Genomic DNA, 17,663 nt, shown 5'->3' with positions numbered 1-17,663 from the left:
GGACCCTGTTGTCAGCCCCACAAGCAGAAAGTATTTTGAGGTCTGGAGGCTTAAGAAAGGAACCCTCAAATTGGGGCAGATGCCTTAATATGCCCTGGTATCCTGTCATCCATCCTTTCCTTGGCTGGGGTTCCACCTACCTGCTTACCAACCCATACATCCATCCATTTACCCCCACCACCACCACCTATCCATCCATCTACCCATTTACCCATCCATCATCCACCAACCCACCCATCCATCCATGCATCTACTCACCCACCTATCAGCCTATCTATCTATCCAGAACAAGGACCCAGAAAGCAGGGATTCCAGGGTTCCAGCTCAGGTGCTGCATCCCACTGGCTGGATGAACTTGGGAAGGTCTCCCCACCTCTTTGTGGTTTATTTTTCCAACTTGATTAGAAGTTGCTGGCCTCAGTGCTCTCTAAGGCTCTTCTGGGGGATCTCATGGGGGCAGAGCCCAGCTGAAGGCTGTGGACACTGCTGGAGAGGTAAGATAAACCTTGACCAGACAGTCTCACCTTGTGCCCTGCTTCTAAGACTCCCAGCAGCAGCCCTTAATCTCCCTGACCTTCAAGATCCTTCACTGGAAAATGGGGCCGATAAGCCTGCCCTCGTAGGTTGACGGAAAGATTAGATGAGATCTGCTTTCGAAGAACTTTGCACCCTGAAGACTTCTGAGTGGGTACAGGCCAAGCAGAGGATCCTAGGAAAGGGACAGGAAGCTCTGCTTGGACCACAGTAGTCAGCAGAGCCTCCCGTGGAGGATGGGGGTGTGGGTGGGGAGAGGGGACCTGGGCCCAGAGTGGCTGGGATCAGCCTCAGGGTCTCTCCCTGGGCTGGGGATCCAGGCTGAGTTTCCCACGCTCCCCCAGGCCAGCCAGGATGCCTGCCCCATCTCTCTTGGCTGGGCTTGGCCTCCATCCCACAGAATCTGCCAGGAGTGAAGAGATTATCTCCTAAAAATAGGGCCTGGGCCCCAATGAGGTTGTTTTTCTCCCTTCCCCGTGATTTACCATCATCAGCTCAGGGTGCCTGGGACAACAAGTCCCACCCCGGCTCCCCAGAGACCGTTGGGATGAAGGCATGGGGGATCAGCATGTGTCTGGGGTCAGTCAAAGGTCAGGGATTAGAAGTCAGTCTGGAGATGTGGTCAGGGCTTAGCACCAGGGCCATGGCTTAATCTTCGGCCAGGGGAAGGGGTTCACCTGAGGCAGGGGCAGGGTGAGCCACAAGGGTTCCTATTCCACCCCAGTGGTGTCCATCTGAATAATTCCCCCTTCTCTTTTTGCAGACTGGACACGAGTATGCTCACACATGAGTACAGGACATGGACTCACAAGGTGCACCCCCCCAGAGCAAAGATGATATCCAGGCAAACACAGAAATAACACTCTCAGGGACACTCTCCTCAACCATCACCTGGACAGTTAACCCATGCAGGGCCTGCAGCCAGTGTTCTCCGAATGCCCACAGAAATGACCCACCTTGCTCTAGCCTCAGGATCTCACCAAGAGCCCATATGATGCCCCTGTGTCTTTCCCCGCTGGGGACCCCAGGCTCATCCCTCAAGCCCCCACACCCTTTCTGTGCAGCTGGAGATGGGGAAGGGATGAAAGGGCAGGTGGACATGGATAATGCACACACGCACATGGACACCTGGACATGGGCCCACAGTCCTCTAGGACCCACGCCCAGTTCTCCGAGGCTTTATTATTGGACAAACATGAGCCATATGAAGTGCTCCCATGGGCAGCCCGTTTAGTCCGTGTGCAGGCTCTGCAGATACGTCTGGTGATGTTGCCTCCACCCTAGGGCAGGTGAAGGGGCTTCTGCCCTGTCCTGGCCCTCGTGGATCTGGAGTGCTGGGCCATCTCCCAGTGGATTCAGATGGAGCCAGAGGCCAAGTTCCCAGCAGGGGCTGCCTGGACCATTTAAACCGCCGCCTTCAGGGGCACACTGTCTACTGGCTGGTCTAGGTCCTTCTTCCTCGCCAGGGTCAAGTGGGTGAAGACGAGGATGAGGAAGATGCCTGAGGGGCCGGAGAGGGATGGATCAGCCCTCCGAAAGGGCCATAGAACTTGTCTATCACTAGGGACTCCTTGCTGTTGGTATTGATTTAATAAGGCAGCAAAGTTCCCTAGACAGCATCCCCAAGGCTGGGCTGGGTATGACTCTGTGGTTCCGGTGCCTGAAGGAGCCTGACTGCTTGGCCTGCTCAGCCCTCACCAGGGCCAGAACACCCCAGCCTCCAAGACCCCTTTCTCTGAGGAACAGTTTGGGTGGGGATCATCTGGGAGCCAGTGAGTTGTTCCCACGGACCTCTGAGAGAAAGGCACACTGTAGTAATGTGCTAGAACCAGCAAAGAAAACCAGCCAGGAACAAAATTTAAGGGGCTAAAGAAACAAAGGGGATAGAGAGGGAGGCTTGGACTGAGTTAGGTTGGAAAGAGCTGGGCTCTGCCACACCCTGGCTGTGTAACCTCAGACAAATCACTTAACCTCTCTGAGCATCAGTGACCTCATCTGGAAAATGGGGAAATGCCAGCGCCACAGGGTTGTAGGGGGGATTTGACGCAATAATCCTATGCTTGGCATAAGGCCTGATACACAGTTAATGCATAGCAGTAACAGTAAATGCTGTTATCAATGAGGATGATCTTGACTATGATAACAGGAGGCAACAGCATCATGACTAGAAGAGTTGGGGGGCTCCTTCTCCATCCCTGTGGGGACACCATGGGACCGGGGGCACTGTTTATCCAGAGGCTGTGGCTCCAGCCACCATTGCCCTCCCCCACACAGGAGCCCAACCTCCATTACCTATTGCTATCAGGGTGCCCACGAGGATGCCCACCGCTGACAGCTTCGTGGGCATGCCCTTCATGCGGCCCACCTTGCGCATGCACTGCCCCTCCACATTGCAGCGACACACGATCACTGGGGAGAGGCAGGGGAGGAAGGTAAGGGCAGTGGAGGCGGGCTCCCCAGCTCCTCAGAGCCCTCAGCCCAGCCCAGCTGGTCAGTATGTGGGTTTTGGTGCATACGCTGTGTTCATGTGTGTGGCAGGGGGATGCAAGCTCCTCTGTGCACGTGTGTGTGTGCACTGCAGTCTGTGCGCCCAGCCACACATATGCAGGTGTACTCAGGCATATGCTGTCCTTATGAGCCCGTAGATGTGTTGCCCAGCTCCTCCCCCTGCATCTCAGGGGTTCCCTCAGGAACCACAGGCCCCTGACCTTGGCTGCACCCCAGCCCGGCCTCACCTCGGACCTGGATCTGCCACACCCGGTCATGGTGGCTGACAACTATGGGGACTACGTGTTCGCGTGGCTCCACCCAATGCAGGCCCAGGGTGAGGTAGGCATGGGACCCTGTTGGGACCATAAGCAGCGATCAGAGTCACTAGCCCGCTCCCCGAGGCCCAGCCCCATGGCATCTCACTTCCAAGCGCCATCCACTCCCCACCTTGGCCACAGCCTCCCTGCTTCCCCCACTACACACCATTGAGAGTCCGGAGGCGCCAATCCCGCTGCGCCGTGGGGTTGGGACCAAGGGCAAAGCTGTAGGGACCGTGTCCGCCGGCCAGGTCAGGGTCCCCTCTGGGTCCACCGACAACCACGCCACGGTCCTGGCGGGGTGTGCAGAGGTGTCTGGAGGGCTCAGGAGCCAGAGTCGGGGTTGGGGCAGAAGGGGCCTTCAGGAAGTGGACCACGAGGGTCGCAGAGGTGCTCAGCGTTGGCTCATCTGCAGAGGAGGTCGTGCTGAGCTGGCCTGGGCCCTTCTGGGGGTGGGGTGCATTCAGAGTCCCTGGCCTGGTCCCCTTCCCCACAGCCCATCAGTCTCACCCTGTGAGTCCCCTTCCACGCCCCCTCCCTCCCCTTGACCCCCTCCTCTCCATCCCCTCTCTCTTCTTCACAATGCACTTCACCCCTTCACTATCTAAACAGCTGCCAGGCCTTTCTGTGCCCTTCTGGATGCCAAGCTCGTTCTCACTGTCCCCCCACCCCACCCTGGCCCCTGGTGCCAGGGCCCAACAATGTGGAAATGCCCTGACTATAGATGAGCTCACCCCTGTCACAGGACAGCCCAGCTCAGAGCTGAAACCTGCCTTCCTGACGGACGCACCCTTGGGCCAGCTCTTCGGCCTGTCAAAATGGCATTCAGAGTCCTCCCCACCTGACCTCAGCGTCCCATCCAGGCTCACTTCCTGGCACACCTGCCCCAGGAGAGCCCCTGGCCCTCCCTCCCCACGCCCCAGTCCCACCCCCTCTGCTCCCAGCCTGTGTCTGAAACTGACACCCTGAGAGGCCCTCCAGGGCTGAGGTTGGGGGGTGGCAGGTGTGTCTGGAGGGAAGGGTGGTCTGAGAGGGGAGGCAGAGACCAGGCCTTCTCAGAGAAGTATACTGGCCGCAGCCCCTGGCCCATGCCTCCCGCCTGGAGCAGAGCGGGTGCCAGCAAGGGCGCTGGGGAGGAAGCTTCGCCCTGCCTGTCTGTCTTAGGTTTTCTCACCTTCCCAGAGGCCCCCACCACAGCCTGGCCATACCTGCATCCTGGGCCTCCACGAGCACTGTGTACATGTCCCCAGGCTGTGCACCCTGCAGGGCCCGGGCTATGTGCACCTCCCCGGAGACCTCCTCTATGCAGAGCCAGCCCTCTGAGTCATTGACCAGGGAGAACCTGAGGGTCAAAGAAGATGGGGCAGGGAGGCAGGGACCACATATGATGTCTTGCCCAGAGACCTTCTGGGTCATGTGATCTGCCCAAGTTCCACATGCCCTTTGTGACTTGAGGGCAGCAGCAGTGCCCGTGATCTCGCTCCAGCTTAAGGGACTTGTTGGGGGGCAGGGCTTAAACCACAGATACTGTGGCTGAGGGAGGGGACTCTCAGAGCCTGGGGGGCCTGACTCATTTCTACTATTCCCAGGTCAGCCCACAAAGGGGCCAGATAGAGCGAGAGCCTGGGAACAGCACCCGGTGCTGCAGTCTGGGTGGGCGGCTGGAAGAGGGCCTGGTCCAGGACAGTATGGGGAAGCAACATCTGAGCCCTCACGGGGTCCAAACACCCCTCTCCATCCAGCCCTGATCCCCACCAGGAGCCACAACCGTCACATTAACCATGGTTTGAGGAACATTGCAGGCTGTAGATAATGTGAGCTCCCTCTGAGGCCCTGGGATCATCCAAGGAAGCAGGGGTGGTCCAGCCCAGCTAAGGGGCTGGTCTTCTGGCTCACCTGAGGGGATTGCTCATGGGGTCTGAGGGCCGGATGGTCAGCAGGAGGGAGCCAGCAGGGGTGCTGACTGGGACACTGGCCTCGTAGCTCTCCTGGTCCAACTGAGGGGGTGGCACCACCCTTTCCACCAGCACAGTCACGGTGACTGTGGCTCCAGGGCCTGGGTCTGGCCCCACCGGCTCTGCCATGCTCCGCACCACCACCACCAACTTGTGACTTGGAGCTGCCTCATAGCTGAGGTTCTGGAACCAGTGGGGCCCGGGTCACTGTGTGGGCCACGGCTTGGCACCCTGTGCATGAATGTGTGTATGCGTGCGCCACTCCCCCACCCCTAGCCCCTTACCTTGAGGAGTCGCAGCTGGACACGACCAGAGTCTGGCTCCCAATCCAGGCCGAAGGTTCCCTCCACATCCCCTGCCTCAATGGCAAAGTCCATGAGGCGGAAGGCAGGCTCAAGGTCGGCATCAGTGGCCATGAGTGTGGTCACCAGAGTCCCAGGCTCTGTGTCCTCGGGGAGGCTTAGGGGCTCAATCTGGAGAGATGGGGAGGGGCTGTGAGCCCCCCCGTTAGCACCTTCCCAAGGTGTCCTCCCCTGCTCCTGCTTACCTGGGAAGTGGTGAACTCAGGGGCATGGTCATTGATATCCGTGATTGTGACTGCAATCTCACAGGTGCTGCTGAGGCCTGAGGCAGGGGAGGGCATGTTGGGGAGGCCAGGGTGGGAACAGAGGGGTCAGGGATCCCTGGTCACCTTCAGGGCACTTACCGCCCTCTGCTCCTCCCAGGTCAATGACCAGCACCTGAAGCAAGATGTCCTGGCCAGCTTGGAGGGGGGCATCCCCCAGTGTCACACTGCCCGAGGTGGAGTCCAGCTCGAGAGCCCTCCCCATTGCCCCCTCCTCAGGCTCAGGGCTCAGCAGCCGATACACAATGTGGGAGTTGGGGGAACCGGGGGCATCTGCGTCCTCTACCGAAAGCTTAGCCACCTTGGTGCCTGCGAAGACATCACCCACATGGATGGGACCACAGCCAGGCCTCGAGGCCTTTCCTCACCCACTCTTCTTGTGTGTGTGTGCGTGTGTGTGTATGTGTTGGGGGTGAGACATTGATATAGGGACCTGGGGCTTGTCTCATCCCAGAGGAGAGCAAGATGGGATAGCTCACAGGGACTTCACCCCTCCCCCACCCCATGACAAGGCTCATAGCCCACCTGGGGGGCTGAGCTCAGGAATGCTGATTGCGGGGCCTCGTGGGGGGCAGACAGGCATGTTGTCATTCTCATCCATCACCACCACAGGCAGCTCCAGAGGTTCGGCCGCGTAGTCCTCGCCACGGGTATTCTGAGCCCGCACCCGGAGCAGGTACTATAGCGGGCAGTGGAGGGCTTCAGATGAAGACCAGGGGCAGCTCCAGCCTGGCCTGGGTCTGGGTTCCCTTCTGGTGGCCAGCTCCAGCTCTTCTGCCTCAGTGCCCGTGGGGGATGTGACACCCCCGGAAGCCCACTGGACGGGGACCAAGCACCCCTCAGCCTGTCCTCCTGGCTTCCCCCTCACCTCACCTCAGCCTGGGCTTCTCGGTCCAGCTCCCTGGTCACGTAGAGTTTCCCCTCCTTGTCCACATCAAAGGGTCCAAGGGGCTGGCTTTCCAGGTGATAATGTACATCCCCCCCACTCCAATGTACCTGGGAGGGGGACACAGAATGAGGGCCCCCAGGACAAGGGGCAGGAATAGCCCATGTCAGCCCTTATATTCCAACTGTTCCTGGGTAGGGAGCCTGGGCCCCAACTGTTTTGTGACCCCAGGCAAGTTGCTGCCCTGTCTGGGGTCCAGGTAGGGTCCTTTTCTTTCAGGGCACTTGTGACAGCTCCACGGTGGCCTTGCCCTGGTCCAAGCCTGGATCTTGCCCAAAGTGCCTGGATGACCAGGCTGTTTTGTTCTCTGCCCTCTCAGGCTGGGCCTGACCCCAGGGCATTCCTCGAGGAGCCTGAGACATTCCTGGCCCGGGTGACAATCCCCATGGCAGCAAGGAGGTGGCAGCTGTTCTGCTGAGGAAGCCTGGGGTCAGCTCAGGAGGTCAGAGGACAGAGCCACGCCCGCCAGAGGATAGCAGGTGAGGAGCAAAGGGCCTGGTCCCAGGGCCTGATACGCTCACTCCATCTTGAGAACTGATGGGGACAGTGGAGGGAGGAGCATAGGTAGGGGAGGAACAGGGGGTCAAGTTGAGCCCCAGACCCACCCCCCCAAATCTCCACGAGACTCAGGCCCAGCTACACCATCCATGGGGTTATTTCAGCTGCTAACACCCACTTACTCACCTGGGCAATGTGGTGTGGGTACGGAACTTGGAGATTCTCTGCCAGGTGGACAGGATCTAGGGGCACCCAGGTGTTTTCTACTACGGAGACATCGACGGTGGCTGTGGCCTGGTGGCCCGAGGCCTGGTCACCCATGTCCTTGACCTGTACCAACAGCTGGTATGGCCCCTCCAGAGCCTGATCTAGGCTGGTGCTCCCTAGAAGGGGCAGGGTGGTCAGCTGAACAGGGGGCCAGTGCATCCTGGTACCAAACACAAAGCCAAGCATATGTCAGGTGTTCAGGATACTCTCTTGGCCAATGGATGAGAGGGACCCTTAGCACCATTGTGAGCATCTGACCAGGACTTGACGGTTTGCAAAATCACTTCCACATCTGTCCACACAATGAATGGTTGATAGACTGGGTAGGTGGATGACCAGGATGGGGGGTGGTAAACGGGTGGATAGGTAGATGAGTGAATGACCGGTTGGATAAATGGACAGTTGACTAGGGGGATGGATGGGGGTTTGAGAGGGTAGAAAGATGGGGATTTGGGCATGTGGATGGACGGTTGGATAGATGGACTGTATGTACGTTTGCGTGGTAGATGGATGAATGGGTGGCTGGCTGAGTGGGTGTGTGACTGGCTTTTCTTTCCTTCCCCGACCTGTGCCTCTGGTCTGAACTCCCAGGTCCAGGTCTCTCCTGCCATCACTCCCAAGGTCTCCCAGCAGTGTCCTGGGCCATAACCCCTCAGGTCTCTCATATCCTTGTCTCTTAGGCCCAAGTCTGCAGAATGTAGGGTTGAGGCACTTCCATCCACACCATTCCTTAACTCTCCATGCATCGTCCTGCCTCCCCCCATGTTTTTGCCTTGCTGCTCTCTCCAGCTGGAATACTTTTCCCGCCTGCTTTATCTCTCAAGCTCCAACCCATCCTGCAGCTCACATGCAACCTTCCCCAGCTCTTCCCAACCCTCCCGCCTCTTCACACCCAGCTCAGGCTCACCCTCGGGGCTGAGAGCCAGAGCCCCCAGCTGAGGCTCCAGCTGGAACATATCTGCGGAAGGCTGGGATGGGGCCTGGTTCAGGATGTGGAATCGAAGATCCGAGTTGGCTGTGCCTGGTGCATCCCCGTCCGAAGCCTCAAGGAAGAAGAAGGGGACACCTGGTATGTGTGGAGAGGGTTCACCATTAGGGGTGAAGGGGTGGGGAGAGTCTCCCAAGCTTCCTTTATCTCTCCCTGGGTCTTCCTTCTGTATTCATCATCATATCAGGATCCTGAAGGTGAGCCATGGCTCTTCACCCCACTTCATAGATGAGCAAACTGAGGCCAAGAGTAGATGGAACTCACCTGTGGACCCTCAGTGCGGTAGGGAGGGTGCAGGATGGGACAGAAATGGGAGGGGGCGACTTGGACCCTGACTGCCTTGTCCCTATGCCAATTCTATGGCCATCTCTTTACTCTCTGTTCTCCCATCAGTGGCCACCTGACCTTGCTGTGAGCTGGCTGCTTTGGGCACTCACCAGGCCTGGTGCCCTGGCTCAGCTGAACTTTGTAGATGGCCTGGGAGAAATGGGGCACCTGGTCATTCTCATCCTTCACGCGCACAAGTACATGTTGCGGGCCCCACAAGACGCGTCCATCCTCCGTCTCCAGGGTGACCTGGCAGGGAAGGGTAGTCAGTGCCCCACCTTGCCTTGCTGGCTTTCTCCTACCCCTGGCCCAGTCACACCTGTAGCTGGTACTCTGCCTGTTCCTCCCGGTCCAGGGCCCTGGTCACCAGCAGGAAGCCAGACTGTGGATCCACAGCAAAGGGGCCGTCAGCTGCCACGCCTGAGTCTCCTGACAGAACAATCTGGCCCTCAGTCTCCTTACGGGGCAGTGGTAGCTGGCGAGGAGAGAACAGAGGTAAAGAGAGTGGGGGCCGGGCCTGGAGGATGCCCGCTCCATCTTATGGCCCCATTTTATATGTGGGGAGACTGAGGCTTAGAGAGCGTTGGCACTTGCCTGAGGTCACAAAGCCAGTAAGGAACAGGGCGGAAATTCAAAGCCAGGGCTCCTTCCTCTGTGCCTGATGCTCTCTATACTCTGTGACCTACTTTCTAAAGCTTGAAACCCCCCCTCCGTCACTTCATCCTTAAAATTAAAGCTCTACTTTCTTCTGGGATTAAAATCTTATTAGTCATTCACGCTATACCACATACTGTCTCGAAAGCAGGGTTGAAAGAAAGCCAGAGCAAGAAAGAGAAAGGAGTGCTGGAGGTAGGGGAAGCAGGACTTGGGGGGAGGGCAGCCCACGCATATCTCAGGCTCACCTTGGTCAAGTACAAAGGGAAATTTCCACCATAGTTTTCCGGGACGTCCACATACACCTCTGCAGGCTGGGCCCCAGGAAAAGCCTGTGGGAGGATTCTCACCACGTCAGCAAGCTGTACCTTCCTGCCGTGGGGGCCGGGACCTGACAGGGAAGGGGAATTCTGCCCCTTCCCTGGGCCTGGCCATACCTTAGCCCATCCACCCCCTGGCCTTTGACCTCCTGACCCCACAACAGGCCTGTAGCCAGCCCTCATCACCATCCCCCAAACACTACCATCCATAGTCAGTGCAACTGGTCCAGGTAGAGTAGCGGGCGAGGGTACCAACCAAAGCTAGGATCTGAGGGTGAGGAGCAGGGCCCAGCTCACCTGGGGGATGAAGAGGCAAAGCAGACACAGCCAGGCAGGAACCATGGTCAGGATGGGCCTGAGGGACATGGCAGTAAGGATCCAGCCCAGATCGGTGGGCAAGATGGTTCCTCTCTCTAGGAAGTCTTCCTCCCCTCATCCCCCCTCAGCCCCGGGGCCATGGCTTCCCCAGGCCCCATGGGGTACAACGGTCCCTCCTTTTTCAGCTGGACCAGCAACTCTCAGAGCTGCCCCTCCCCCTCCCACCCACTTGGACACTGCCCCCACCCTTGTCCCCTGCCTGAGCCCACTGCATACACATAGCCAGAGGGCCCTCAGGACAGACTGGCCTCCTCTTCCTCCCCTTTTAAGGGCCTGCCACTCCCCATTGCCTGCAGGGTAGTGTCCATCTCCTTGGCCAGGCCCATCAAGACCCCCAGGCCCAGCTGCCCTGCATTTCTTCATTCTTGTGCCCACAAGGGTCTCCATGGGAGTTTCACCTCCAGACCTTTGTCTCCTTCCCCCCATGGCCTCCCCAGCTCGTAGATCCCAAAGTGGTCATTTCCCAGAAGCACCCCAAGTCACAAAAGTTTGAAGCTCGAAAGACCCTGACGACTCTGAGGGCCACTTCCTGTGGTCGCCTCACGTTGCCGGCAAGGCCTGAAGGGCAGAGCCTGACCAAGGTCACGGAAGACTTGACCACAGGAGAACTCCTCCTGGAACAGAGGACTCAGGGTTCAGTGTCTACAGGACTGTTCTACCGCCCACTGCCATCCTTCAGCCATGGGGGAGTCCCCGCGGGGCAGGAGCCCTGCCTTCGTCTCAGCATTTTCCAGCACTTAGCGCGGAGCTGGGCGCACAGAGCACAGACAGCCCCGCCAACCAGTCCCGGGAACTCTTCCCTGGACGACAGGGCAGTGTTTCTCCTTCCCCCACCACCAACACCATCCTCAGCCCTGCCCACCCTCCACTCCCAGACCCTCACCCGCCGGTGCCTGAGGTTGGCTTCCTTGGTCCAGCCTCCAGGTGAGAGAACTCTTTCTACGGGGAGTGCTGGCCAGGCCGGACCGGGTGGAACAGAGCAGGGCGGACACTTGAGCAGGTAGGCGGGCCAGCCATGCTCGCTCAGGAGTGGAAAACACCACTGGGCCCACAGCAGCAGGCCTGGCCCTGCCCAGCCCCCCAAGTTATTCATTGACTTTGGAAAGCTGGGGGCTGCTCAGCATCCATGACCGCCGGCCCCAGGGGGTGGGGAGATCATCGACCTGGCGCTTGTCCCACCCCTACACGGCCCAGTGGATACTTCTCAGCCCTCTGGGTTTGGACCTATTGTTTCCGTGGCTCCAGACTCGCTCCCCCTTCTCCCCGCTGCGTACCAGCATGTGCAGCTGTGCCTTGGCCCACTCTGTTCCTTTTGTCTGGAATGCCCTTCCCACCCCTTCATCTGTCTGCTAAGCACTTGCTCCGGCTTCAGTACTCAGCTCAAATATTCCCCTCTCCCGGGAACTCTTCCCTGGACTCCCAAGCTTGTTCAGTGTTCTCCTGTGGGAATATCTGGCCCCCACCCACGCCCCCATGACAAGTGCTATCTCTATCAACACAGAGAGGACACCAGGTTGTCATTGGCTGTCTCTTCCATCAGACTGGGAAGCCCTCCAGAGCAAAAATCAGGGACCCAGTAATGATCTGGCCCTTGCCCGGCCCTGGCAGCTCCCAGGTGGCTTGTGGAACTAAGATAAGGAGATAGAGGTGGCACGTGCAGGATAGGGGAGCAGTGCATTACCTGAACTGGATACTTAGGGCTCCACACCACCCACCAGTGGGACCAGGGGGTGGGGTGGGGGGACAGCAGCCTGTGAGATCCCCTGAGCCTCCCTAAGTGCTCACACTAGCCCCTGGACACCGACCGGGCTGGGAAAATGTACTGTCTTGTGCCTCTGAGAAGGAGAGAAAAGACTGAGCCAGCTCAGGTGACCTTGAGGGAATTGCAGGGCTGACCAGGGGCCCTGCCCCCAATGAGGGGGCAAATGGGACCCAATGAAACTTATAAGCTTTTGCAAAGCAAAGGAAACTATAAATGAGATGAAAAGACAACCCTCAGAATGGGAGAAAATATTTGCAAGCGAATAAACAAAGGATTACTCTCCAAAATATATAAACAGCTCATGCAGCTCAATATTAAAAAAACAAACAACCCAATCAAAAAACGGGCAGAAGACCTAAATAGACATTTGTCCAAAGAAGACATACAGATGGCCAAGAGGCACATGAAAAGATGCTCAATATCACTAATCATTAGAGAAATGCAAATCAAAACTACAATGAGGTATCACCTCACATACGTTAGAATGGGCATCATCAGAAAATCTACAAACAGCAAATGCTGGAGAGGCTGTGGAGAAAAGGAACCCTCTTGCACTGTTGGTGGGAATGTAGATTGATACGGCCACTATGGAGAACAGTATGGAGGTTCCTTAGAAAACTAAAAATAGAATTACCGTATGACCCAGCAATCCCACTACTGGGCATATACCCAGAGGAAACCATAATTCAAAAAGACACATGTACCCCAATGTTCATTGCAGCACTATTTACAATAGCCAGGTCATGGAAACAACCTAAATGCCCATCGACAGATGAACGGATAAAGAAGATGTGGTACATAGATACAATGGAATATTACTCAGCCATAAAAAGGAACGAAACTGGGTCATTTGTAGAGATGTGGATGGATCTAGAGACTGTCATACAGAGTGAAGTAAGTCAGAAAGAGAAAAACAAATATCATATATTAACGCATATATATGGAATCTAGAAAAATGGTACACATGAACCCGTTTGCAAGGCAGAAATAGAGACCCAGATGTAGAGAACAAATGTATGGACACCAATGGGGGAAGCAGGGGTGGGGAAGGTGTTGGGATGAGTTGGGAGATTGGGATTGACATATATACACTAATATGTATAAAAATAGATAGCTAATAAGAAACTGCTGTATTAAAATAAAAATAAATTAAAAAAAAAAATGTATGGACCCTGGCCTGGAACCTTCTCAGAAACTGTCCCCAGCCTTGCCCCAGGCTGCTTCTGGTCTCCCAAGGTGGGCAGACATATATACCAGTCCCCACTCAGCCACTTCTGCCCGTGTGGCCTCGGGCAAGTGCTTCTGTCCCCTGTCTGCCATTGCTGAATGGGGATGCTCCCTCCTGAAATGATGCGGGCAAACTCCTAGCAGGCACCAATGCCCAGAAGGCTCCTCTTCCCAGGTGTGGGTGGTGGGGAGATGCACACCTCCATTATGCGTAAATGCAAGGACTCTCCTTCCAGGAAAGGAGGGCTCCAGGGACCTGCTCCCACATTAGCCAATGCGGAGCATGGGATGCTCTGGCCTGGCCACTCACAGCGGGGAGAACAGTGAACCCTCCCTGTCCTCCACCCCCAACTCCCTTCCTAGTAGGCCAGCCTCAGCCGGGAGGTGGGGAGACATGTGGACTCAAGTCTGCCTGAGTGCGCCTTCCTCATCCCAGCCTTAACAAACCAGCGGCCTCCTTCTCCAGACAGGGAGTCTCAGAAGTCTTCCACAGCCACTCCACCTCAGCAGGTTTCCAGTCCCTCAGTGGGGAGCAGGGCAGAGACACCCGCCCAGGAGCCAGACCCAGGGTTCTTGTTTGGCTATGACACCTGGGGCAGGACATGGTCCCTTGGGCAGCCTCCATTTCCCTTACATATAGTGGGGTAACTGAGCCTTTTATCAGCTAGGCAATGCCAGGCTCCAGCTCAGAAGAATCTGGATAACGGGCTGGCTGGGATTCATGTCTCTTCCTGCTGCTTAGACTCCCCAGCCAGGTCCCCACCCACACCTGCCCCTCTGACCCAGCTGGCTATATCTGGGCCCAAACATTAGAATAGTCAAGGCCACACACTAGGGTGGGGCGGCTTCAGGAACCAGCCTCGTATGTTCCTCAACTTCAGGAAACCTTCCTGCTCCTGCAGCCCCCCAATCAAAGGAAACACAGAGTCAACAGCCCTGACCTATCAGGAAATAGTCTTTATTACAAAAATCTGCATGTAAACAAATAGCCACGGCACTGAACAGCCTCCCTCCAGGGCATGCACACCACGGGTGCAGAGAAAGGCAGAGTCCTCTCCCCACTCATAGGCCTGCTCCACAGGCTGGGCTCAGGCTGCTGCGTGGATGCACAGGGGCCTGCACAGGCATCTCTGTGGGCCCAGCCCTTGACGGCCACTGGGAGCCACCTCCTTGGGCAGCACTGTCTCTCTGTCCATGACCATGAGGTGGGGGATACCCAGAGTCTGAGCCAGCCCTGGGGCACCTCGGGCAGTTGGCTGGGCCAGCCCACCAATCTGCCCATCTGTCTGCACAACACGGTGAGTGCCCCAGGACCTAGAGCACGGAGAGGTCATGGCAGGACTTGGACTTGGCACGCAAGGCCATCTTGCGGCTGTTTCGAGCGACGATGCGGCCCAGGAAGCGCTTCGCCTTCTTGCCAAGGCTCTCTCGCCGCCGAGTACCCGCTTGCCGACGTGCGTTGGCCTCTTTGCTGTCCCTGCGCAGGCGTATCTGGCGCACGACACCCTCAAACAGCGCCTGGACATTGTGGTGCAGCGCAGCCGACGTCTCAATAAACTTGCAGTCGAAGACCACGGCACAGGCCCGGCCCTCTGGCGTGGGTGCGGACAGGCACAAGTCAATAAACAAAGGGTGGGGCGGGGGGTGAGCAGCCCACTCAAACCCTGGCCACCCCATGGCAGCTACCACATCCCTGGGTCTTCCCCAGAAACACAAAGACACCAGCTCCTGTACAGAGGGGCCCAGGCATCACTGGGTCACCCAACTGGCAGAGCGTGCCCACGTTTAAGGAGCTCACAGAGGCCCACAAAAGGAGACTCATTTATTGAAATAATTTGAAGTTTGATATTTAAATGGAAGTGCTGTAGTAGTCAACAAAATGAAAACTTTGCTGAACAGCTTAGTGTTTTATGGCTTGATGTTATATCATGATGAATGATGGGGAGAATAGGGGGGACATCACCAAGTCACGGTTGGTTCCTCTGTGGGGCTCAGGTCTGGGGGCCACAGAGGATGATGCGGAGTCCAAGAGGGGGCTGCTCCCCAAGGGCAAGACTACGCTGAGACTGGCCCTGGCCTGGAATCCAGGCTCTGAACTCCTGGCCTGATTCCCTGCACTCTCCTCACCCCTCATATGCCAGGCCAGGGACAAAGAAGACAGAAAAGAAGGGCTCTGAGGTGGCCCAGCCCAGCGTCCAGCAGCCTTCACCTCCCCTAGCTCATTTGGTCCTTTCCCCAGCACTCAGGTCTTTGGGAGTCCTGTGGGAGGGCAGAAGCTCTCCCCCATCTCCCTGAGTTTTCTTCCTAAACATTTTTAGCCACTGATGATCCCCAGGGACTCGAGCTGAGTCAAGACTGAGTGGACCACAGCCCAGCCAGGATCTCCCTCCCTTTCTGACCCACTCCCTGCTCACCATCCAAGGAGACCTCACGAGAGCGCACCAGGTCGCTCTTGTTGCCCACTAGGATGATGGGCACGTCGTCTGTCTGCCGCGCCCTCCGCAGCTGGACCCGAAGCTCTGAGGCCTTCTCAAAGCTGTCCTTGTCCGTCACTGAATACACAATGACATATGCATCTCCCATGGCCATGCAGTGGCCAGGTAGCCAGCGGCCCCCATCCTAGGGAACACAGACACATATTTACCCAATAGTCCTCACGCCCCAGCTACAAGGCTGTCACTCCCAGCAGGTCCCTACCCCCAGCTCACCCCTCCCACCCTGTCCTGGTCTCAGCCTGCATCTTACCTGCTCCCAAATGTCATAGACCATGAGCGCTGCCTCTTCTCCATCCACCATGATGGAGCGATCATACGTGTGCCCTAGGCAGGAGACCAGTAGTCAGGTTACCTGCTGGCTGCCAAGAGCCACCCTCCTCCAATACACCAGGTTTCCTGTTCTGGCCACACCCTTCAACTCCTCCCCAGAGCCCTCCTAACCTTCTCCTCCACTGATGGCTGCTATGTAGCAACAGAAGTGACAGGGCTGAGAAATGGGGGGTTGGAGGGCACGGTGTGCCTGGCCTCCACCTAGGCACCCCTTCCCCAAGCTAGCAATGTCCTGGGTAGCCACTCCTGTGCTCCCTGCCCTCCTGTAGCCTGAAACCCAGGGTGGTTCTGACCACAGTGGCCTAAGTTAGAACAGACATCCCCTGGGGACCTTGGTTACCTGGGACTCCTCTCCTAGAAACTCCCTCTGGCTGGGTTCTTGCCCATCCTGGCAGGGAGGGATATCCTGTCCCCAGACTACAGAGTAATTAATCGTATGCCCTTCTACTACTCTAAGCACTTCTTTCCCTACTAAGGGCTGGGGTACCTTCTCCCTTAGTTTCCCCATCTGTGAAAGGGGTAGGTAGAGGCAGATTCTCAAAGTGTCTTCAGAATCCCGTTGTTATCTGCTGCTTTTAATCCTGGTCCCCAGTCCTGTAGCTCCCAGTCCTAACCCTGTGCTCGCCCCTCCCTTGAACAGTCCCTCCCAGCCCCTCACCTGCGGCCTCTGCTTCAGGCCCGTCCTCTATACCACCGAAGATGCGCGCCAGAGCACTCTTGCCGACGCCAGGCGCCCCCAGCAGCAGCACCTTGTAAATGCTCTCGTCTGAATCGCTGCCTCCTGAGCTGAGCGAGTCGGAGGAGCCCTCGGGCCAGTCCAGCCTCGGACCCTGGGCCCCAGTCCCAGCCTCAGCCGTTGTCAGAGCTCCCGGAGCCAGCGCCGCCTGCAGGTCGCGCTCGTCCACAGGCATGCTCCGGCGGTGCAGCGGGGGCGCCGGACCCCAGGGTGTGCTGCCCCGACGGCGCTCGCGCTCGCGGCCCCCACCGCGGCTCCCGCCCGCTCCGCTGCCGCCGCCGTTCAGAGTCATCGCGTCGGACGCCGTCTGGGGAACGGGAATCCAGATGGCCGCGTGAGCCGCGGTGGAGATGGAGTGGGAAGCTGGACCCGGGACGCGCCTGCCCGACCACGGGTCAAGAAAGATGCTCGGGGCCCAGGACATGCCGCAGAAGGTCCTTGCACCCTGACTTGTGACCCATCGTCCTGACTCGTTTATCCTAGACGGTGAGACCACCCCCACCCCGCTCTGCCAGGACACTTACCCAGTCACACACGGACGCGGTCAGGACTAGGTAGGTCCCGGGCTCGGATACAGTCCACTCGCAGACCCAGGCTCGGACACTCGACGCTGTCGCAGCCGCTGCCTTTTCGGTCCGCACTGGGTCCGGGCTCCAGAGCCGCCTATTTAAGCCTCTGCCCGCCCCCGCCGCCACCCCCGCGCTCGCCCAGGGCTGCGCTGTCCGGGGGCTGACGTGTCCGTCCCCCTCTCCCGAGGGGAATTCCCCGCCCTCCTCCTAGAACCTCACACAGACCCAGCCCCCGCCTCACCCGC

At 57.8% G+C, this 17,663-nt stretch overlaps 2 protein-coding genes across 3 annotated transcripts; both read right to left on the bottom strand.

Annotated features, from left to right (window-relative positions):
* Positions 1-1,638: 1,638 nt before the first annotated feature.
* On the bottom strand, positions 1,639-11,307 carry CDH16 (cadherin 16). The gene is made up of 18 exons (XM_024733771.1): positions 11,183-11,307; positions 10,219-10,276; positions 9,850-9,933; positions 9,267-9,422; positions 9,058-9,196; positions 8,540-8,698; positions 7,552-7,748; positions 6,795-6,917; positions 6,447-6,600; positions 6,003-6,230; positions 5,844-5,920; positions 5,581-5,769; positions 5,238-5,479; positions 4,550-4,683; positions 3,508-3,750; positions 3,270-3,377; positions 2,827-2,943; positions 1,639-2,035 (listed from the first exon to the last, which is right to left on the bottom strand). Exons 2-18 carry the CDS (start codon positions 10,261-10,263, stop codon positions 1,938-1,940), a joined length of 2,493 nt encoding a protein of 830 aa, XP_024589539.1. The 5' UTR covers positions 10,264-10,276; positions 11,183-11,307; the 3' UTR covers positions 1,639-1,937.
* A 2,918-nt stretch (positions 11,308-14,225) lies between these two features.
* RRAD (RRAD, Ras related glycolysis inhibitor and calcium channel regulator) lies at positions 14,226-17,492 on the bottom strand. Of its 2 annotated transcripts, XM_024733399.1 has the most exons (5): positions 17,374-17,492; positions 16,772-17,156; positions 16,034-16,107; positions 15,703-15,907; positions 14,226-14,880 (listed from the first exon to the last, which is right to left on the bottom strand). In XM_024733399.1, the coding sequence occupies exons 2-5, from the start codon at positions 17,139-17,141 to the stop codon at positions 14,603-14,605; spliced, it is 927 nt and encodes a 308-aa protein (XP_024589167.1). In that variant the 5' UTR covers positions 17,142-17,156; positions 17,374-17,492; the 3' UTR covers positions 14,226-14,602. The 2 variants fall into 2 exon arrangements, with proteins under 2 accessions (XP_024589167.1, XP_024589159.1); XM_024733391.1 differs by lacking the exon at positions 17,374-17,492 and having other exon boundaries at positions 16,772-17,352.
* Positions 17,493-17,663: the final 171 nt, after the last annotated feature.

The sequence above is a fragment of the Neophocaena asiaeorientalis genome, unplaced genomic scaffold (genome assembly GCF_003031525.2).
Source record: "Neophocaena asiaeorientalis asiaeorientalis breed wild unplaced genomic scaffold, Neophocaena_asiaeorientalis_V1.1 scaffold90, whole genome shotgun sequence".
NCBI classification, from domain to species: Eukaryota; Metazoa; Chordata; class Mammalia; order Artiodactyla; family Phocoenidae; genus Neophocaena; species Neophocaena asiaeorientalis.
This window is presented reverse-complemented; position numbering and strand designations above follow the sequence as displayed.